Here is a 23,294-nt window from a genome sequence, read left to right as displayed (position 1 = left end):
TATCTCACAATTCTGACTTTTTCTCGCAAATGCAAATTTATATCTCCTAGTTAAGAAGACTTTATAACTTGATTTAACTCAATTGCGAGTTTGTCAATTCTGAGAAAAAGCCAGACGTGGGGCATGTAAACTCATGATTCTGAATCAAGGGGAAAAAAAAAGAATGAGTTGATTTTTTTTTAAAATAATAATTGTAAGATATAATTTCAGAATTGTAAAAAAACCAAAAAGTCAGAATTTTGAAATATAAACTCAAAATTACCCTATATTATTCTTTTATTCCATGGTTTCCATAGACTACTACTTTAAACTTTTAATTTTCTGCTGCCAGATAGGCTCTGCCCACAGAAAAACGTCATAACTTTTGGCAAATACAGAAATTGGTCTATTTAGTTACCCACTTCTTAGCACAGCAGCTATAAAAAATCATGTTTGAGGCATGATTGTATTTTATCTGTTGTATTTTATCTTTCCAAGTAATGTCAACCATTATTTTACTGGTAAATAAATGTTAAGGCCTGCATGTATTGTATGGTTTGGTGCATCAAGTACATATTGTTTATTTTATTATAATGCATTTTGAATTTTACGTTTGGGATGAAAGTACCTTAAAGGGTTAGTTCACCCAAAAATGAAAATTCTGTCATTAATTACTCACCCTCATGTCGTTTCAAACCCGTGAGACCTTCGTTCATCTTCAGAACACAAATTAAGATATTTTTGATGGAATCTGAGAGCTGTCTGACCCTGCATAGACAGCAACACAACTGAAATGTTCCCAAGTCCAGAAACGTAGCAAGGAGATGTGTAAAATAATGTGACATCAGTGGTTCATCCGCAATTATGCGAAGCTACAAGAATGCTGTTTAATATTATGATGCGGAGGAGACAAATTGTTGAATAAATTTGTTATTTTTTTTCTTTTGCACACAAAATGTATTCTTGTAGCTTCGTATAATTGCGGATGAACAACGGATGTCACATGGATTATTTTACACATCTCCTTGCTACGTTTCTGGACTTGGGAACATTTCAGTTGTGTTGCTGTCTATGCAGGGTCAGACAGCTCTCAGATTCCATCAAAAAATATCTTAGTTTGTGTTCCGAAGATGAACGAAGGTCTTACGGGTTTGAAACGACATGAAGGTGAGTAATTAATGACAGAATTTTCATTTTTGGGTGAACTAACCCTTAAATTTTTGCATGTCTTGTCATGTCCATGTTTTGGTGTGTAAAGAACCTTCTGGTGTTAAGTCCTCCACAGTAGAGGGCGGCAAGTCGATACCCCTTCCTTTACTCTGTCAGAAATGCATCATTTCCGGCGGCCTACATTGGAGCCAATGGCATCGCAGCAGGACAGGCGGTCAAGAGGCAGGTTTAAATGCGCCGCCAGCCTGCGCGCAGGACAACAGAAGCCTTGCTGCATCTGGAAGTTTGGAGAAGTGAATAGTTCGAATACCAGTACAAAGTCAGGATGTCAAATGAAAGGTAATATGCTCTTTTTATTTGCTAAATTTCAATTATTGTATTTTTCTCGTGTTTCCCTAAAATTGTGATGTGAGTGTTTCGGTATAAGTTAGGCTAACGTTACCTTAGGATTCTCCCTCCACTTTGGTGCGTTTTGTAAGTTCTATAACTTTTTGGTGTATTATAAAAAATTCTGAGGATGATAATAAACTTATTTGTTAAAACATGACGTTAGATCGGTTGTGCATAGATCTGCAGGATGCTTTTTTAAAAATGCATTTAACGTTAGTCGAATGTGCTGTTGGCGCGCGCCATAGTTTGTGTTACGCGCGAGGACAATTTTTGTTTCACTAATCATGCATTTATATAAGCAAATCTAAATTTAGCAAGTTTCGTAAATCTTTTTAATGGTGGCATTAGTTCATATATAGTTTCGTTTTTCGGAAACATAAGTTAGTATGGAAGATATTTTTGATGTAGAGGTAGCTTGCGACAAATGGCGGGCATCACAGAAGTTGTGGAAGTGATCTCGCAGTTTACAGTTTAGAAACAATCAAAAACAGTTGTGTCAGTGTGTTATTAGATATTGCATATTATGCAATATTTTGAAGTTATGCTTTTTCTAATATGGTTTTATGTTGAACTTATATAATAAGGACTGTATAAACTTAGGTTTGCGAGATTCGCGTTTATTGTTTCATATTGCTTTCTGCTGTTATACCTTTTATATTTCTTTATAACAACACACAATGGTGGTGTTGCTGTTGCTTAACGTTTTTCTTGTTTTTATGTAGACCGCTTCAAGAACTGAGTGAGAATTTGGAGGGATCCCTGTGCAGGCCTCAGAGGAGTAAATGGAAAAGGCGGCCCTCCTGCAGCGGGGGTCTAGACACCGAGAACACTCCGAACGAGCTCATCCAGCAGTGGTCACCCCCACACAAAAAGATCCTGACTTCTGCAAAAGGGAAAGAAAATGAAGAGAACGCATTTGTTCTTGCCAGACGTCCCAGGAAAAGAAGAGAATCGTCAGGTTTGTGACTTGAGAAATTTAACCCCATAAAACCTTCTGTATTATGTTTGATGCATGCATTTCTATCATGATACCAGTTTAATTGTAAAAATCCCCACCTTCAGGTTTTGTCTTATTGCTGTACAATTTGGTAATAATTACTTATCTATAACTTAATTTATTTCAAGTTAACATAACTCTGTTAGTATTATTTCAAAAAGTTGTCAATATTTTAATAGTCGGAAGCAACTTTAGTTTACTTTTTTTTACTTTTTTTTACATTATTTTTATTTGAATATGATTTTTATGTTAAATTATGCTTTTAAGAACCGTTTATTTCTACATCTCTCAATTATTATTGTATTGCGTTGTTTTGCCCCACAATAAAAACGACAGAGCTTTGATCATAAAACTATGCTTCTAAATGTCATCTTACCAAGTCGTATTATTGGAAGATATAAATACCACTTGTTACTATATATGTATTTTGTGAAAGTAGTCATTTATAAAAAATCTTATTGTTTTACCTTGCAAGAATTTTATATAACATTTCTTTTTGCAATATAAATAACATCTGCACCAAATTGCATAAATTAGTTTTTTCATTTTAGGCCTCTGAATATAATTCAAGTGTGAAATCCATATTCTAACTATATTAAACTGTATGAGCCATAAAAGCCTGAAGCATCAAATGATACAAAACAAAACAGATTTTCTTTTTATTTTTGTCTAAAGTTTCTGTGAACCTTATAATTAAAGTAATAGAGATTTCTGCTTATTTCATAGGAAAAGCTATAAAGGTTTAATACAGTACTATATATCTGATTGGAGATTTTGTACAGTATTTATATATATATATACCTATGTAATATGATATATATATCCACTATTATATTATATGGCCACTTACTGTTTCTTCCACTTTGGGTGGATACCTACCTTGTAAACTTCCACTTTGGTGGCCACTTACTGTTTTTATATTAATATTTTATATTATTTATTACTTGTAATTGTTTGGATAGTAGAGACTAATTTGTTAACTTGTTTGTCCCTCAGCAGGCTTGTGTTGGGACAGTCTGCCTGATGAGCTATTGCTGGGAATCCTGTCTTGTCTCTCACTGCAAGATCTCCTCCGGACATCACGGGTTTGCAAGCGCTGGCATTGTTTAGCGTAAGTTATTCATACACTTTTTCATTACAAAGTTGGAAGTTTGGAAGACCACTGATCACTGACCTGTGTTGCATATAATAAGTCAAAACTATCTGTGCATCTGTAGGTTTGATGAATCTCTGTGGCACAGTGTGGACCTGGTGGGAAAGGCTCAGTTAGATGCTGAGCTTGGGCAGGTTCTCTCAGCTGGAGCCTTGAGGCTGCGCTGTCCACACACCTGCATTGGCCAGCCCAGCTTTAAAAGTGCACTGTGAGTAATGTGTGTTTTCACAGTGCCACGACAAAGTCATGTTTTGTAAGTGCTGCTGTTGTTGGTGTCTTGCGTTTGTAAATTTAGTGCATTTTGAATTACAGGAAACTTCGTGTCCAGCATCTGGATTTATCAAACTGCACAGTGGAGACGTCTGTTCTCGAAGACATCCTGTCACGCTGCAGACATCTACAGAATCTCAGTCTTGAAGGACTGGTGCTCTCTGATAGCATAATTCAGTAAGTTATAGTCTAAAAGACATTTTAAAAGTTTAAGTGTTTTTTTTTTATTATTATTATTTAGCAGTACACATGCACCAATCAAAAGGGGTTTTAATCACAACAAATCAAACAGCATTTAGTGTTTGTGTCAATTTATTTCTATTTATGTATTTTATAATTGCAGTTATTTTTGTAGTGTTATTAGCCACTGGTAACACTTACGTAGAATCCTTGACATGTAAAGCTGCAGATTTAACTCTGTATTTTTTTTTGCAAATTTAAATATGAACATATGAAGACCGTGAACCTGTATTTTGCTGTTTTGCAGTTCTCTGGCTCAAAATACTGAAATCGTCCGACTGAATTTGTGTGGCTGTTCTGGCTTTTCTCCTGAATCTCTGGCTGAGATGCTGAAATCTTGCACCCGGTAAGGTTAACTTGTATACCAAAAGATAAAAAATTTGTGGTCCTGAGGGGAAAAGGTTACACTGTTTCCATAGAAATATTAAGCAGCATGTCTGTTTTGAACCTTGATAATAAGCAACGTTTCTTGAGCACCAAATTAACATATTAGAATGATTTCTGAAGGATCATGTGATGCTGAAGGCTAGTGTAATGGTTGCTGAAAATTCAGCTTTGCAATCTTAAAAATAAATTACATTTTAAAATATTTTCAAGTAGAACTCAGTTCTTTTTAATTGTAATAATATTTTACAACTTTACTGTTTTTACTGCATTTGATTTTATTGTTTTTGCTTTGTTTGGTATTCAAGACTTTCAAAAGCACAAAATCTTCCCAACTTTTAAATGTTAGTGTACATCCAAAGACAAATAATTTCTTAATTATTATGCTTGATATGCATGGATTCATCATCAGAAATGTCAGAACTTATTTTTGCAGTCATTAAAGGGTTAGTTCACCCAAAAATATATATTGTTTTTAAACACAGATTTCAAGTTTTATAGTTGTAGTGTTAGTTTTATGTGTTGCTTCAGTCCAAAAGACATGAAATAAAAAGCATCCTTCCATTAAAAAAAAAAAAGTGTCTCACACAGCTCCAGGGGTGAACAGAGGTCTCCTATAGCGAATCGATGCCTTTTTGTAAGAAAAATATCCATATTCAAAACGTAATAATCACTTTAATCTAGTTTTTGCCAACAGTTGTACACAGAAGAATTTCCGGGTGGATGACGTGTGAGGTCAGCGTTGCGTATGCTCTTGTGAAAACCAATGTTTGTTAACGGGATCAAAAGAAGCAAAGCTTCCTTACTTTAGCATAGCGTTTCCATGTGCGTTACTTCTGTGTGGCGCAAAGCTGAATTCATACATCATCCACCCAGAACTGCTTCCATTTACAACAGTGAGCACAAGCTAGATTAAAGTGATTATTATGTTTTAAATATGGATATTTTTCTTACAAAAAGGCATCGATTCGCTATAGGAGGCCTTTATTTACCTCCTGGAGCTGTGTGAGACCCTTTTTTTTTTTTTTTTTTTTTTTTTTATTAATGGAAGGGCGCTTTTTATTTCACCTCTTTTGGACTGAAGCAATGCAAACACCCGCTGACTGCAACGATAGAGCTTGAAAGAGCAAAGACCATTTTTAATATAACTCCGACTGGATTCGTCTGAAAGAAGAAAGTCATATACACCTAGGATGCCCCGGGGGTGAGTAAAATGCAGCCTAATTTTCGGGTGAACTAACCCTTTAAGTACCTTTTAAATACTGTGTAGTCACATTTCAAATTAAGCATTTGATACAGTGCACTTATTGTGTTTTTACACTATTATTTTTAATATCTGCATGCAGTTACATGCACTTAATTTCTGTAAATACATCCCACCTCAATAGCAGCAAAAGTGTTTTACAAAACAACATGAACACAAGTACATTGTACTGAAAATGTATTTTATTTGACGTGAGTACTACATGGAAGTCAAAGACACATGGGGCAGTTGTGGCCTGATTTGTTAGAGAGACGGACTTGTAACCGGACTTATTGCGGGTTCGAGTCTCCGGTCCGGGAGGGATGTAATACATGTGGGGCATTGTAAAGTGCTCTCTTCTGTTGGAGTCTTTGGTTAGTGAGGGGTTGTACAGAATTCTCTTCTGGAGCGGTGGCAATATTGATTAATGCTGCTGTGTGTGTGTGCTTGGGTTAAATGCAGAGCACAAATTCGGAGTATGGGTCACCATACTTGGCCATACTATCACATAATATAAAGTGAGACTGTATCTTTTCAAAGTACATCAAGTATTTTACAAATATAACCCCTTTTAAAGCCCATAATTTTCTTTCTCTCCCCAGAATTGAAGAAATGAATGTGTCATGGTGTGACTTCAGTAATCTCCATGTTCAAGCCATTGCTAACAACATTCCCTCCAGCATCTCTCACCTGAACATCAGCGGTTACAGACAAAACCTCACCATGGAGGGTAAGGAAAGCAAGGAGTTCAGCATTATGTAAATGCATTTTTAACCATTTCATGCAACAACAATTTATGCTTTTTTGTGTGTTTCAGATGTTAAAGCTGTAGTAAAACGATGTCCGAACATTACAAATCTAGATTTAAGGCGAGTTCATAATTTGGAAAGATGATCGTGGATCAGGTGCCTAATAGCAAACAGCTGGAGGTTCACATTCGGTTATGTGCTTTATCTTTACAGTGATAGTGTGCTTGTGACAACAGACAGTTTCCCAGTCCTGCAGCAACTTTCCTCCTTGAGACATCTGGCAGTGAGCCGCTGTTATCAGATCCACCCAGCGTCACTCATGTAAGAGATTTGTTGAATTCAGAAAGCAGAGACGAGCAAACAGTCCCTGCTCACAAACACTAAATATTCCTTCTCTTTTCTTTACAGTGACTTTGAAAAGTTTCTAAATTTGCAGACCCTGGAGGTCTTCGGGCTCATACAGGACAGCTACCTGCCTATTCTTTGTAAAGGTCTACCGCACATACAGATCAACACACAGCCTTTCTCCACTGTGGCACGTCCCACCTCAGCATCAAGAAAGGATCGCACACTTTGGGGAATGCACTGTCGACTTGTGTACAAACACTGATGTTTTTAACCAAGGATGATTACAGGGTAAACCAAATTGTAAAATAGCTTTTACAATAGTCCATATCTCTTAAGTTTGCCCTATTAGAATTTTTTTGTGATTTTTAAAAAAATGTCTTTAACATCACTGGTAAGTCCTCGTTTTATATTGTAATAGTTTCAATTTAGTGAAGATGACAATTGTGTTGGAGTTCCTGACAATCTTGAATTGAGTGGCGTTCTTGTTACATTGCAGCAAAGATCACAACGTTTATCACAGTACAAAAGATGAAGAGTGACTTTAAATGTTTGGTACCAGTAGCTATAATTTTGTATATGATTATGGTAATCTAATTACCATTCTAGAATATAATGGTAGGTTCTGTTTGTCACTCGATCTGTTTTCCTGCCATGATCAAGTACATTTCCAGTTTCACTCTAGGATTATCAAAGGATTATCTAGTTTAGTAATAAGACAATGGTTTTATGGTAATCTTAAAATGTTCCCAAATAATTTGAATATACAGAAGCATTAAAACGGGTGCTTTCAGGGCAGAGAAAATATTGTGGATGTATTAAATTTTTGTGATTTTTTTTAATGGTTGTTAATGTTGATTTTTTTAATTTTTTTCTTTTTGCTAGATGTGTATTTTAATGAATTGTTTACATTGTCTGAATTGTTAATAAATGTATTGTTTTATTTAAAGCCATCCCCATGTGAATTTTTACATTTGTGTTTTGTTTACATTTTCTGATTTTCTGATTTGTTTATTATTTTATTTATTACTATATATATTACAATATGGGTAATGAAAATGTTGTTTTAAAATTTTGTTTCCCTGTTTTAAACCAGTGACCTGAGTGTTTGACACCACATCCAAACTTTTGCTCTATTGTGTTCTTCAAAAACATTTAAATATAAAGAACTTCTCAGGTTGCAGTTTCAGAAATGTTTTATTTTTTACATTTACAAAATACTTCTGTGCATGTTTGGCACAACAGTATTCAGTTAACTTTGAATACATGTGCTTAAACACTTGCATCCATCACATTTCTAAAACACTGACGGCTGATATAGTGATGTGACAATATAATGCTGGCGTATCTTCGGAGGAAAGTATTTTGTTAATTTCTGAAGGCTGCAACCAAGAGGGTCATTTAAGCACAGACTACAGAAATGTGAAATCCTGATATCTATAAATGTATCTCATCTGCAAATCCCATCCTCCCTTAAAACTCAGTGCTTAAAGAACCTACAATCCATCTCAAAGTCTGGTTTAAAAGACAATTATTTAGTCCTCAATAAATAAGAGTTTGGTGTATCAAAGGATTTAATCAAGAATGACAGTTCGCAACAGGTCCTCCTCATTTAAGGTGATTGTAGCAATGGCACCATCATTAAACTCGAAGGACGTCCCACCATCCACCACCATGCAGGCATCCCAGCACCTTGAGCGGACACAAACCCTACCCAAAACAAAAACATGAGCACAGCGTTTTCATCTTGCAGTCTTGTTTAGTCAAAAACATATGGAGAAACGGTTAATGCATTAGGTATTATGAATTAACAATAAACAAAGACTTTACAGCATTTATGATTCAAAACGTTCAGGTTTGTTCACAGAACATTCATATTAAGTTACACAATTTGAAATGATAAAAATGTTTTTGTAAACCAATAAACCATGTTATTATTAATTCTTATTCAATCATTTACCAGACAGTTGTAAGAAGATGGAACTCACTTTTTGGCAAAACCTCTTTGTCGGCTATTGGAAAATACTCTGTTGACTATCGGCTCCCTTATACTGAAGAAAAGTTTGTCCTCCTCTGGGTCAAAGATCAGGGATTCGTTGTATGTTTCAGTCACTGAACACAAAAATAGAGACCAGTTATTTAATGTGCAGAATATTGATTTTATACATTTAAACTATTACAACAATGACAAAAAGTCATTTTAAAACACAAATGATATATTTCAGTCACTGAACACAAAATGGGAGCCATTTATTTAAATTGCAGAATATTAATTAAAATTCTCTAAATTTAAACAGAATTTTAAAAAGTTAATTTGACACTATTTATACTTGTATAAACAAAAACAAAAATGTACTTTGAACTCACCACTCTCAATGAACTCCCGATTTAGAGGAACATCCAAACCTGTTTTTAATTTACCTAAGGTACAGAAAAGAAAGATCATGCTTGTAGAAGCAGACGATTATAAACTGTTCTGTCATAGAACAGTATGTAATGGAGAATGTGTTTAATATGTTAACTTTTGTTTTTGTGTTTCTAACCTATTCTAAGGACATCCTCCACTGCCTGCTCCACGAGTTTATTAATATTGTAGGACCTGGATGAAGGAAGAAAAATGATTTGGTAACTCTTACATCTCTTGACATTTTTATGAGGTGTTGTAAGATCACTTCAGTTAAGCACTGCTCTGACTCACCAGGCTTTAGATCCAGTTCCAGTGCAAATGCTAAGCCCTGAGCTCTTCTGCTTCTCCCACGGCCCGTCATCGATGGAGATTTCATAGTATGAAGCCCTATGAAGCGAGAGGGTAAGATGAGGTTTGAAGGATTTATACTTCAACCTGTGGCAAACAGAAATCCACAAGTAAGGGGAGATGGGGGGGATGCATGGTGGGGTTTGAAGGGAGGGGTGGTTGTTGATGAGAAAGGTGTGTTCTTTTGTGGCGACTGGTTCTTTATATACAGAATGGTGGGCAGGGACATATACCTGGAGGACAGGGACTCCCCAATGAAGATCTCATTGAGCCCTCGGACAGGCAGTAGGTGAGGCCTTTCAGGACTGTTGTGTGTCCTACCTGTCACAAAAACATGATAGCGTTTTTATCTTTGTGCCTCCTGGAACAAAAGATGACACAAACGTGTTCAGAGCAAAATCTAACAAAGTAATAAAATCAGGGTGGAGTGTTATTACTGCTTTTCCACACAACTTTTCTTTAACTGAAATATAAATACAAAACTGGGAAAATACCTCCAGAATGAAGTAAAAAACATTTTTAAAAAAATATGTTATGTTATGTTATAAAATTATTATGAAACATGTCACCTGCATTAAACAAGAAAATGCCAGCAGACAAAATACTAAAAATCAAAAAATCTGAAGAAAACTAAAACTAATGAAATCAAGACATTGAATTAAACAGAAAATAAAACAGAAATTAAAATGATTTATATATATATATATATATATATATATATAAATAACCAATTTTTCACTCTGTTAATTTAATATTTCATTATATTTGTACAAAATATATTTATGTGTACAAAAATGTAATTCTTTCATTGAAATAATAAAATCTTACTCAATACTGAAATACAGTAATGAAAATCAGCACAGCATATTTTATATATTTTATTTAATATATAATATTTTATAATTAATGTAATTATATATAATATATATTAATTTATATTTATTTCCTTTTCAAAATGTCCTGTTATTGCACTGCAAAAAATAACTAATTTACTGTAATACAGTAATAATCCTTTCTCTTTTGATTTTGCTATGAAATGTATCCTGGTAATTTCTGGACAGTATTTGCAAAAATTAGAAGTGCGGATTAGAGGAATGATCTGTTGGGATAGCAATCTGTACGTCGTACTGCTCTGAGTTTCTGTGGTGATGCGGTGCGCCTTGCTGTGCTGCTCGAGGCTCAGCTGCAGCTCATGCAGGTCCACTGGAGTCGGGTTGATCCCGGTGCCCTCCAAGTTCATACGGATGCGCTGACGCCACTGCCACCTAACGGAGACAGTTACTTTTTAAAAAACAGAAGAAAAAAAAAGAGAGGGGGTACATCATAGAAACAAAAAAAGCAGGTAGAATGATGATAAGAATAAAAAGGGGACCCAAAAAAACAGGCAGGCCTTAGCAGCTTAGTCAGGTTCAATCTTGCTAAATAGCAGCACTTAAACGCTCAAATGTTGCATGTTACTTTTCTCCACTATGGTAAGGTAAGGCTGGATCAATCACTAGCTTTAACACGGCTTAATGGGGGATTTGGCTTTCTAAACTAGAAAGCACCTCCCCCAATAGGAAGACCAATCCTTGTCCCATGAGAAACAGTAATTAGCTAACATTAGCTTTCCTGTGGGGTGCATAGTCTATATCAATTATATTTTTAATAAGAATTGCTCACTTGAACTAAAACTTCTTGAACTAGAAGAGGTGTAGAAGAAAACAACTGAGTGCAAACTGGATTAGTGTCGAGCATAAGCTACAGTAAACAAGAGGTACCCACCTGAACTCACCCTTCCTGAGTTTCTGTAAGGCCTCTGAAAAGGCATGTGTATAGTGCACAGGTAAACACAGGTGACCTTCTGACCTACAAAAACACAGCTATATTATATATTTATAAAATAAATAAGAGACAAACTTATGATAGGGTATTTTTTATATTACCTTTCTGGGTCTGTATTGACCCCCAATACAGGTTTGTTCTTATCATACACTTTACTGGCAACTAGTAGCATGGTGCCATCACCTAAGAAATAAACAAGTCTATTAGAATTTACCAAAAGAGAAAACAAATTCATGAAATTTCTCATGTGTCAACTGGAGCACAATTAAAACTATCAAGCATTAAAGGCAAATCCTGAGCTTTACCTCCGGCAGAGATGATGGCATCGGCCCATCGTACTGTGTCCTCATCATACTCTCCTCTTTTGACAATTCGCACCTCAATGCCTTCTTTCCTACAAAAATGAAAGATGGATGGTTTTGAAAACTGTTTGAAAATAATAAAAAAATAATGTCAGAGTTTCTATTTCTGATCATCATCTTACTGTAGGCTGTCCACAATCTGTCCAACATTGATGGTGTGTATATTGTGTCTCTCCAGAAGCCCAATGTAACTGGATCCTTTCAGTGCAAGCTGTAATGACAATTTGAAGACATATTAAATATCATAAACAGTGGATTGCTTCTTAACACTGTCTTTTCATATTGTGTATAATGGGGTTTGTTGGACTTTTGTCAAATTTAGCTGCAGGCATTGTTGGTGGCCTTTTAAATACTTAAGCCCATTTTGCTTGCTGCTGAATTGAACTGACAATAGTACCAGCAGAAAGGGAAGATCAAATATTAACTGACTCCTTTTATTAAGAAATATACATTTTCCTATATAACACTGTCAGTTTAGTGTCAGTCAGTAAGGTAAAAAAAAAACAGTAGTGACGTCAAAAGTATTAGATAAAATTGTAGTTTACAAAGTTAACTCTTCAATACATCCAGATATATAAAGATATAATTTTTATGAAGGTGTTTATGTTTTTCTAATATTCAAGTAAGTAAATCCAAATATAGATAGAGGGAGGAGTGAAGCAAGAGAAGGTGTGGAAGGAGGGAATTTGCACTCACAATTTATAAACATAACCACATTACACAGAATAGAGTGTAACGATCAGGTTTCACAAAGTAAATTCCCATTCATTTTCTCCATATGGGAATTAATTTTAAAGATAATTTGTAATCCTATAAGGACAGATCTACTGTGAGGTATGAGGTTGTTAACCGATAGTATTTGCTTTTGCTGAAGCCGTCAGTCTGCAATATTTCAACTTAATTTAATAATCACGATTAACTGTGGTAAAAAATACATTACCCATAATTCTGCATCTCCAACGTTCAGAAAATCGCAACAAGCAAAAGTGCGCCAAAATAACCCTTTAGTGCCCATCCACTCCCATAAAGCATAACAAATGATATATGCCGAATTTGGAAATGCACAAAAGTGTACTACTCTTACTTTTTCTGCCACTGAAAGATGTAAAAATAGCAAGAGTAGAATGCTAGTGGGCGGTTCTGAACTCAGCAGTCAGTTTTCATACGCACTCAAATGACCTAAAATATGTATATGCATATTTTGCAGTAAACGTCAAATATGCCAATAATTCAATATTTCTGCATTGTTTTTATGTAAATGCTATTTGCGATGCTTTATGGGATTTTTTTTTTTTTTTTTTTTTTTGTAAATCCCTATGCGGAAAATTAATTCCCAAATCAAGGCTGCTGGAAAAGTGGGTATGTCACATTTCACCATGCAAATATTATATTACACCATCGCCAGCGGGTAGATTTTGAATGAACATTTTGCAAGGGTTTTTTTTTTTTTTTTTTAAATGTTAATACACATTTCTTAAATGTTTATTAAATTTATGACAATAAAGAACAATGTGTTAATGCGGAATGTATAGAACTGTGACGTTAATTTGTAGGGCAACCTTATTTAGATTAGCATATTTAGCGGGTTTAAATTTCTAAGTAAAATAATAATAATAACATGTATTTATAAGTAAAGTAAAAGCCTGTGGTTAACATTACCTTAAGAGACCTTACGTCTATTTTTATACAGCACCTGCCTGAGAAGCACTAACAAGATAAAGCGGTGTGTCTGATAAACAGGTGTATTCACCTCATCACAAATGTCTGCTTACCAGCTGTTTAAAGTCCTCCTCTGACAGTCCCGCATAGCGATATCTCTGCTGCTCGAATTCATATCGTGTGGTTTTGGTCACAACAGCCACCTTCGCCGGTTTGAAGCCACGTTCAGCTTGCGAAGCAACTTTACACACGGCGCTCTGATGAAAACACAGACGACTACAATAGCTCCCAGTGAAACCCGACACTAGTGGATTTCCACAGGAGAGGGATTTGCTTAAAGCTCGGGATAGCATTCTACTACCGCAAAATATAAAGGTGGGGATTGAATTGTAATAACTAAATGTATTATTGGATGAATAATGTGAGTCATTAAGTTGTTTAACTACATGAATTGTTTTAGTTAAAGGGGGTTTGAGTCTTGTATATGCTGCAGGTGCATAACAAAGTAAATAAAAGCAATGTAAACTGCACTAAACACACAAGACTGATTTATCTACGGGATTGTAAGTTGTTAAAGTAACTAACCAGCAGTATTCAGTGACTGACAGTTCACCTGCTAGCAAAGCACCTAATCTTACTTTCTAAACATAAAGCGGCTATGACTGATCTGACTATATCCGGTGTCTGAAGCACAGAGGTTATCACCCGCTGGCTACATAGTGTTGGATGAAGTTTATCTTTCTATGTGTACGTGGTGTTGTAGGTGATTGTCGTATTTGTTTAAGGTTTTGTGATGGATGCCTTTAAGTGTACTCTGCCTCTCCAAGCGCGGTGACCGATCACATCCCCCGTCTATCTGCCCTCGGGCATCTGAACGACGGAGAGCGCGAGTTTAAGCGATGTACGGAAACCTGGCGTTTAGCGTCTGCTTAACTACAGTTACGTTACTTCAAATCACAAACTTGAGGCTAATAAAAACATCAGATCCCACACTCACACATGCCGCCATCTTTAAAGCACGTAGCGCTGACTCGGTGGGCGTGGCTTTGGATAGAGTTTTTTTGCGCTAGTGTGCCCATTCTGTACTGGCTTACAGAAGTCTTATGGAGAATATCTCAACAAGTTACCCTAAGGTTTCTAAATAGCCTTACCATTAAAAAAAAATAATTGCAATAACTGAAAACCATAATATTGCTGTAACACTGGCTTTTTCATAGTTGTTGACACTAAAAAAATTATATAAAAAGTTTAATGACATGTAACATAAGTTCTTGAAAAGAGTAGCCTACTGTTTATTATAGCAGTTATAATTAATATTGAACTCACAGTTTTGTATTGTATCCCCTAGTTTTTTTTTTATGTACATCATATTATTTCATGTTTATTGTTTAAGCTCAGAAAAAAAGTGTAATTGGGGATTGTGCGTTCAATTAATTGTCTCTTCTTGTTGTATCTTCTTCCTTGCTTGGAAGTGCAAAGTGTAAAATAATGTAGGAGGACGGAAAGTTCAGGAATGTCAGCTTTCTCATTCTAAAAACTTCTTGATGGTGGAGAAATAGTGGTACCATGGATAACTGCCCAAACGGATGGACAAGAGTTCTTGCCAACAACGGTGAACTACATTGAACTCTGAAGCAAGATAGTTTATAACCCTACCCTCTTTAAAAAAGTCCCTTCTTCCAGTAGCCTGTCGCATCTGACAGTGACTTAGCCTACAGTATGCGCAAATAGGCTAACTGTTTTTTTTATTCTGGAATTTTATTTAGGACTCCACTGTGCTTTGTTGTAAACTTACGTTGCATTCGATTTACAGTTTAATAGACCAATATATTTGTTTATAAAAAAAATGATTGGTCATATCGATTTTCAATTAATTCAAAATGTGTCTCCATACATCATATATCAGTAGTTTCCCGCAGTTTTCGTCAAGACGTGAACAAGCAATAAAAATATACGTGCACTGAAAGTGCAAAGAGGCCCCTCTTGTTATGCAAATTCAATTACATTTAACAGACAATGACGCACAATAACACTATTCAGTAGCGCAGAGACACAAACCCAAGCAGAGAACATTTAATCTAGAACTCGGTATTTTTCACGCTCTCGTTACCCATAACTGCAGCGCCACACGGCAGGTCGATCGGAATAGATCAGTGAAGAAGCTACAGGAGGTATTTCCTTTCACTTGAGAAAGAGAAGCGGACAGCACACGGACAGACTTGGTTCTGACGTGAGGAACCGGCTTCAGTTGTTCGGTGAGATATTGAGCTACTTATCCTTTGCTCCCACAGAGAAAATTTTGGCACAATTACCATACTGTGAAAAGCGATTATGTAAACAAGTTTGTCGGCTAGTGTCACCCTGATGTCCTTTCTGTGGGCTGAAAGTGATGTGGGACATTTGTGCTTCGCGTTATGAATACTTTTTTTGTTTAAAGGCTGAAAACTTGGTGTCTTCAGTTTTTGTAATCTACTTCTTTTCAGTCAAATGTTGATTAAGGCATTATTATGCAATGAGCCTTGCTGAGAAAAAAAAAAAAACACTGAAAAATACAAATGCTGACCGCTGCCCGGAAAACAGGAGGTAACTCTCTGCCAAAGTGAACGAATAGCAATTATTATTTATATTATAGATTAATTATTTAGTACAGTTCCATCATTATAATATTACATATTAGATTACATATATATATATATATATATATATATATATATATATATATATATATATATATATATATATATATATATATTCTTTGAGAGTCATAGCCAAGTGTTGTATAATGAAATTTAATTAAAATTGGACAATTGTACAAAGACAATATTACACAGTGACATTTTATAATATAAAACACTGATTATTAGTGACATCATCTCAATGCTTTAAACATAAACTGTAAAATTATTAAGGGATGAAAGTACTTATTTTATTTATACATTGACAGAGCCCTCATTAATTTCGCTTATGGGCGCAACACAGACCGAGCCAACCCTGAAGTTGGGTAAGCTGGCAATGGCACGGCAGAGGCTGCTACAGCGTTATGAGCACCGGCCCTTTGTCTCCTGTCTAGCTGGACTCTATGGCTGCCAGTGGAGGTGTTACCAGCTCACACATGCTCAGCCTGGACACTGCTGCTGCTCGAAGGTGCTCTCGTTGTACCTTATAATGCACATGCTGGGATCATTTAAAATTAAGCTGTTAACTTAAGCAAGTTAACTTGATCAAATCAAATATGCGTTGTCACAGTAAGAGGAAATTTTGATGCAAAAAGAGTACTTCACAAAAATTCCCTACTACTGTATGAGGTTTTCTGTCCTTACATGCCCTTGTGTGATTATTCTAGTAATATTTAGGTCAGGTTGAAAATGCGATTGTATTTATGTGGTTATTTATGTGTTGTATAATGGCTTGATAGTGATTAAGTTTTTTTTGTGTTGTATATTGGGTTTGGTGTTTTTGATCTTGTAGCTGGAGTCTTTTGTCTCAGTCTGGTGTTCCTGTACTTCTGGAGTGAAGCTCGGAATGACTACAATGACTTTGACTGGTTTGTGTCATACATAAAAGATACATTTTAGATATTTTATTGACTTCCATTATTCATTACTGTTATTTTGTTTAAACAAAGTTGTTTTCCAACTCGTAACATTTCTTTAATAGTTCAATAGGCAGATTGACAATGGCACATATACATTTTTTAGAGATCTCTCAACTTAGGTAACTTAGCTGGAATACACTAAAGTAATATTTCTTCTGCTTTGCCTCCAGGTTTAATTTTGGTAATCTGGGCTTCTGGTTTCCATGGTCCATAGTTTTGTTGATTCTTGCTGTTTTTTTGTTCACTTATGTTGCTGGTCTGCTGGTATGTGCTTTAAGAAAAGTCATTTTCATAACCACTGTTTGAATGACTGAGTTTAATGTTCTCCATTGTGACATTAAATGTACCTATTGTATCACAGTTGTCAATGTTTTTTTTTTGTTTTGTTTTTTGCTTAAAGTCTCCATAAGTTACTAAAAGGTCCATCTGATAATTTGCTGGTAAGAAATATGTTTACATTCACAGCTGCTGGCAGTTTGTCTTCTCTCAGAAGGCCAGAGGTTATATTTACATTGGTGTCACAAGGTAATTTCATCCACATCTTGTCTATGTAACAAACTAAAAGTCTTAGACTTTATGGTTTACACTTTTAAATCGATGGTCATATCTTTTGATAGATCGGGATCTCAGTGACTTTGATTCTCTCCATTGTGGCCTCATCTGTTCTCACAGATTTATGGAGCAAGGAGTGGATGACTGTACTTTTATCTTTTCAGGCATGTTTCCTATCATAATATTAATATTGGAGCACATAACTGTGATATTTAATGTTCTCCTTTCCCATTTGTCAGGTAACTGCTCCATATCTACACATAGGTGGTGTAGTTTTAATGACTCTATTATCTTGGCCAATAGCCTTGCATGTCTTCCGTTTTCTTCCGAGAGGTAAGGATGAGTTTTTAGGTATAATATATTTCCAATATCCAAAAGGAAATATCCTTATCTACCATTATGCATCTTATATCACAGAAAGTGCATATTTTTATGGTGAATTCTCTGCCTGTGTTTGTTTCAGTGAGAGGGATGGCCATCACAGTGCTGTACATAACTGTTCTAGTGACTCTGTTCTTGGTTCCTCTGGGCATGTACTCCCCCTGCATTAAAGAGCGGAGCAGTCTGGGATCAGCTCCTGCTTTAATTGGACACAGGGGAGCACCAATGGTACACGTCATTATTCTTAGGCTTTTCAGGTTCAAACACCAACCTTTGAATATGAATGTTTTTTTCTATGTTAATAATATACTTTCTAGTTTAGGCAAGGCACCCCAGGTGAATAGGATAAAAAATAACTAGATGTTACCATACTTGGATTGCAAACATTTTTGGTTTTCTGAAATGTTGTTTAAATATGCAAATTAAGAAATATCTTATTAAATATGCACTAATTAACATACATTTCCAGAACAGAAATCTGAACACTGGAGCCAAGTTCAAAATTCTTGTTTCGTTTTGTTAGAGAATTTTATAATAGGGATTTTGGATTTCTCCTTTTATTGCTTCATAAATCAGAAAATACTGTCAACAGTTAGCAGAAATTGTGTTTTGTGTTAGGAGTGAAGTGTTGTATAAAATCAGGAAAATTATATAATAAAATACACAGGAGTAAAAAAAAAAATAAAAAAATAAAAGCCTGGTTTATTTGGGGATTTATGTCTCAATGCATGAAAAAAAAACTAATTTTGAGAAAACAAAATTAAAGATATTTATTGTAATTGAATCCTACAAATGCAAATAGATAAAGTGCAATAAAATAAACACTTTACACTTATTTCCACTAGTATGAAAAAAAAAATCACATTATGAAATGCCAAATAACCCAAAATCTTAAAATTGACCAGTGCATGAAAAACAATGTTTTTGCCTGTAGTGACTTGGCTTAATGTGATAATTTGACCCCTAGATTAATATTTCTCAAACAATTATATCGATACTGCAGCAGTACATAATTTATCAAACATGCAATGTGCCATGTGCAGACTGAAAATAAGCAACCCCTTTGTTGTATCTTCTCTCAGCTTGCCCCTGAAAACACCTTCATGTCTTTTGAGAAGGCATTGGCAGCTGGAGCTGACGGACTGGAGACTGATGTAACTATCAGGTCACTTCTTTTACTCCAAAGAAGCTCCAAAGCAAGCCTATTTTATTAATAATGCAACTATATTTGACCAAAAAGTCCTCAATAACATTGTTTTGTCTTTTGCTGCAGTTATGATGGAGTTCCTTTCCTCATGCACGATAAGAACCTACGCAGGACAACTAATGTAAAAGACGTGTTCCCAAACTGGACACACACCTCACCTGCCATGTTTACGTGGAGAGAACTGCAGAATCTCAATGCTGGATCCTGGTTCTTCTCTGTAAGTCTTCAGGATGCTCTTTTACTCCTGAAAAATTGATATCTTACATTAAAGAACAAATTTTTTTATTATTATTTCCCACTCAGCAAGACCCCTTTGGAACAGCTTCATCTCTGAGCCCAGATGAGCGTTTGCAAGCTCAGAATCAGTCTGTATGCACACTGAGGGACTTCCTGGATCTGGCTGCTCAATATGGGAAACTAGTGATCTTTGATCTGTATCGGCCACCCAGGGGTCACCCTTATAGAGATGCCTGGATATCCCGCACCCTAGATGTCATCCAAAACGAGTCATCCATTCACTCCAGTCAGGTGTGTCATTACACTGTTACATTTTGGGGTTTACTCTGATAAATAAAACAATCTAAGAGTCTTTTCCTAAATAAAGTTACTCTATTGTGTACACTGTGGTCTTTATGAAGTTTCTATAAATTATATATTATACATGTCTGTTGTGTTTTTACTAGGTATTGTGGTTGCCTCCAGAGCTCAGAGAGTTTGTACAAGAAATCGACCCAGAGTTACAGCAGATAACAGCGGATCTAGCACCAGTGGAGGACCTTCAGCTCAGACACATATCCAGACTCAACATCCATTACAGCTTCATGTCAGAGAAAGAAATCAGGTTCCAGTAGATGAGCTAAAATTATATATATACAAAATTATGGAATGGAGCATGAAATAAAATATTCAAATAATTATCTAAATTATTAAATTACCATTAGAACCATTTATGCATACTGTATGTGCATTTTTATATTTGCACAATTAATAAACTGTATAAGCAAGGATGTATTAAATTGATAAAAATAAATCAAAATTGAAAGTAAATTTATAATAATAAATTAAATTGTGTAATACTCAGTAATATTTCACAATATTAATCTAAATGCATCCTATATATACAGACAAAAAAAAATTATTTAGACACCAGATGTAATTTTTTATATTTTTTTACTAGTGGGTGCAGGAGACTATAGTTCATTTATGTAAGTGAGGATAGCAAAAATAAAAAATAAACTATGACATATTATACCCAAAAATCCTTCATACAGTGGACTACCGGTAAAACTGATAAAAAAAAATTGGGACCAAAAATGATTCAGACACTTTGACCTGACCATGTTTTGCTTAAGTGTTATCTGACATTATCATGATGAATTTGTTCTGACACAGTTTAACTCTGAGTTCTTGTCATATTTTATTACCATTTTCTAGATTATAATGAATAAACTGTGATAATGTGTGAAATGTTGAAGGCGTCTGAATCAATTTTTGGTTTGACTGTATATATATATATATATATATATATATATATATATATATATATACACTGTGTATATAAATATATATATTTATATATACACACACCTTTGAATATATATATATATCATTCATTGGGATAAATTGTGTCTGAATTTTTATTGATTACAGAAAATACGCTGCTGCTAACATCAGCACCAACCTGTACGTGATCAGCGAGCCATGGCTGTATTCTCTTGCCTGGTGCGCAGGGGCTCATTCTGTCGCCACTAATGCTGTTCACATCCTCAAAAACCTGCAAAGACCGCTCTTTCTCATGGTAAATAGCACACATCTACAGTTCTCAGGGATTTTTTCATTCTGTATTTTTTTTCCTTTGGTTTTCCTCTGTTTCTCACAGACACCGGATGAGTACAGGCTTATGTGGACTATTACTGACATCACTTCCCTTATTCTTGTCATGATTATCTTTGTGTTTCACTGGTGAGTCTATGCACAGAATTTACCACATCTCACTGGGACAGTTAATATGTAGCTGCGGTCTGAGATCCCTCTGTAGTCCATACAAAAGACACTGTGTAGGCTGTTAATGGTGATGTACTGTAATTGCAGGTGGAGGGAGCGTGAGTTGGCTCTCAGTGTGGACAGCAGTTCAGTAATTGAGAATGGGTCCTACAGACAGTTCAGGACAGGTAAGAGGCATTTAATCTTTTAAACCACCCAAGTCAAATGATTGAATTATTATTTGAATAGTTCACACAAAAATGAATAATTGCTGTAAATTTCAAAAATACTCGAATTCAAAATACTCGTCAATCACTTGCTCGCCAATGGATCCTCTGCAGTGAATAGGTTCTTGAAGATGGCTCAGTTATGATAAATAATGCATGTTTATATTTTCTATCGAGCATTCAAAATACAGAACTATAGCAATGGGAGTATCATTTCTGACACGCTGTACGCGGTAGACCAATCACAACAGACTGGGCCATCTGACCAATCAGAGCAGAGTAAGCTCACAGAAAGGAGGGATTTAGAGAGATTGAATCTTAGAAGGCTTTGAACAAATCGTTTGAGAATCATTGGAAAACGAGGTGATATTAAATGCATTTTTTGAGAAAACGAAAGCGTTTTTGACCTTGCATGAATGTAAACCTATTGTAGGAGACTCACAAAACAATATTAGGAACCTTAAAAATGGTATAATAGGGCCACATGTTTGTAAGACACAACTCCATCATTAAGGCATTTTACCTTTAAATCTTTACTCCTGACAAAATATGAATCAATAATCCATAATAGTGCTTTCTACAGTGAAAAAGTCAATCCCCTGTTGTCCTCTCACTTCAAAATCCACTAACATATTTGTTTAGAACTGTTTTCGCTCGTAAAAACATTCAGAGGAGATGACATTTTCACTGGAAGATGCAATATTATGGATTTTTAGCCAAAAGCAATGGTTAAAATTATGGATTTGTGTCAAACACACAGCTTTTCACTTCACAGGATATTAATTGATGGACTGTAGTCGTGTGTATTACTTGTCCAGCTGTTTGTACTCTCATTCTGACGGCACCCATTCACTGCAAAGGATCTATTGATGAGCAAGTGAGCTAATGCTAAATTGCCCCAAATCAGGATTCTGGATTGGTTCAGGGTGAGTAGATTTTCATTTTTGGGTGAACGATTCCTTTAATCTGAATCTTCAAGACCATAACGCTGATCATGTTTCCATGAACAGAGATGAATGATGTGTGGTCTTTATCCAACATGAGTGCCTCTGACAAGCAAGATCCATCTCTTTGAAGTGCCTGACGAAATTTTCTGGTTCATATTTAACCCCTTATATTAAAAAAAAACTGTAACTGATGTTCAGTTAAGCCAGTATAAACCACTGTGTATGTGGTACATTGAAATCACCCTTACATTTTATAAATTGTAAGTGTTTGGTCACAAAATAACAGACAAGCAGGCTGTCTTCACGTGATATGATGGGATACATACAGTTAACAAATGTTAAGTTCTAGTGACTGATCTTGCACCTCATTTGAATTATGGCCTTTTGCAAGCCCCAGGTTTTATAAATGCTACTGTAAAGGTTTCCATTTCAAGCATGAATGGAAATATTTGTCATGTTGATGAAACTGATGTTTTCTTCTCTGAAATATTGGTGGATCCATTGGTTTTGTTTCATCTTAATTGGTATTTAAAATCCATGCCATGGTTTTGGCTGAATTATTACTCCCAGACAATAGTGTAAGAATCCAAGAGGTCATAAATCATTTTTATGCTAACGTTTTGTCCTTTTTGTCTTGTTCTAATTTAATACACGTCTAATTCAGTATCATAGTTAATCCTCAGAAGATCATTCAGTGAAATCATTTTTTGGTTATTGCAATATGTTTAACTCATGTTTTTTTTTTCTTCATTATTTTGATACTTTATCTTCAAATGTTAATACTGTTACAATCTTGTTATTTTTATTACTTGAATAAATCTTCTGTCTGAAATATTGTTTTACACTGAGATTTGCAAGAAACTACAAAACCTTACACAAACT

General features: G+C 35.3%; 3 protein-coding genes across 5 annotated transcripts; 2 read left to right on the top strand and 1 right to left on the bottom strand.

Moving 5' to 3' along the window:
- The first annotated feature begins 1,330 nt into the window (after nt 1-1,330).
- On the top strand, nt 1,331-7,289 carry skp2 (S-phase kinase-associated protein 2, E3 ubiquitin protein ligase). Of its 2 annotated transcripts, none has more exons than XM_019092116.2 (10): nt 1,331-1,488; nt 2,262-2,497; nt 3,536-3,647; nt 3,754-3,897; nt 4,002-4,136; nt 4,447-4,545; nt 6,429-6,556; nt 6,644-6,695; nt 6,789-6,896; nt 6,984-7,289. In XM_019092116.2, exons 1-10 carry the CDS (start codon nt 1,475-1,477, stop codon nt 7,183-7,185), a joined length of 1,230 nt encoding a protein of 409 aa, XP_018947661.2. In that variant the 5' UTR covers nt 1,331-1,474; the 3' UTR covers nt 7,186-7,289. The 2 variants fall into 2 exon arrangements, with proteins under 2 accessions (XP_018947661.2, XP_018947660.2); XM_019092115.2 differs by having other exon boundaries at nt 3,533-3,647.
- A 1,187-nt stretch (nt 7,290-8,476) lies between these two features.
- On the bottom strand, nt 8,477-13,887 carry nadk2 (NAD kinase 2, mitochondrial). Of its 2 annotated transcripts, none has more exons than XM_019092113.2 (12): nt 13,634-13,887; nt 11,984-12,072; nt 11,805-11,893; nt 11,601-11,682; nt 11,440-11,523; nt 10,804-10,940; nt 9,909-9,996; nt 9,619-9,762; nt 9,464-9,519; nt 9,288-9,341; nt 8,909-9,032; nt 8,477-8,630 (listed from the first exon to the last, which is right to left on the bottom strand). In XM_019092113.2, the coding sequence occupies exons 1-12, from the start codon at nt 13,871-13,873 to the stop codon at nt 8,495-8,497; spliced, it is 1,323 nt and encodes a 440-aa protein (XP_018947658.2). In that variant the 5' UTR covers nt 13,874-13,887; the 3' UTR covers nt 8,477-8,494. The 2 variants fall into 2 exon arrangements, with proteins under 2 accessions (XP_018947658.2, XP_018947659.2); XM_019092114.2 differs by having other exon boundaries at nt 9,619-9,714.
- Nucleotides 13,888-15,169: 1,282 nt separating this feature from the next.
- gdpd4b (glycerophosphodiester phosphodiesterase domain containing 4b) lies at nt 15,170-23,243 on the top strand. The gene is given in 16 exon segments (XM_042710851.1): nt 15,170-15,775; nt 16,465-16,731; nt 16,995-17,064; nt 17,286-17,379; nt 17,581-17,640; nt 17,733-17,831; nt 17,907-18,000; nt 18,131-18,276; nt 19,131-19,213; nt 19,322-19,472; nt 19,559-19,783; nt 19,939-20,096; nt 20,906-21,053; nt 21,135-21,217; nt 21,347-21,426; nt 22,476-23,243. Coding segments are annotated over 15 exon segments (1,803 nt in total). The 5' UTR covers nt 15,170-15,775; nt 16,465-16,484; the 3' UTR covers nt 22,541-23,243.
- The last annotated feature ends 51 nt before the right edge of the window (nt 23,244-23,294 follow it).

Source organism: Cyprinus carpio, chromosome A21 (genome assembly GCF_018340385.1).
Source record: "Cyprinus carpio isolate SPL01 chromosome A21, ASM1834038v1, whole genome shotgun sequence".
NCBI classification, from domain to species: Eukaryota; Metazoa; Chordata; class Actinopteri; order Cypriniformes; family Cyprinidae; genus Cyprinus; species Cyprinus carpio.
The sequence above is the reverse complement of the archived record's forward strand: the minus strand, read 5'-3'. Positions and strand labels throughout refer to the sequence as shown.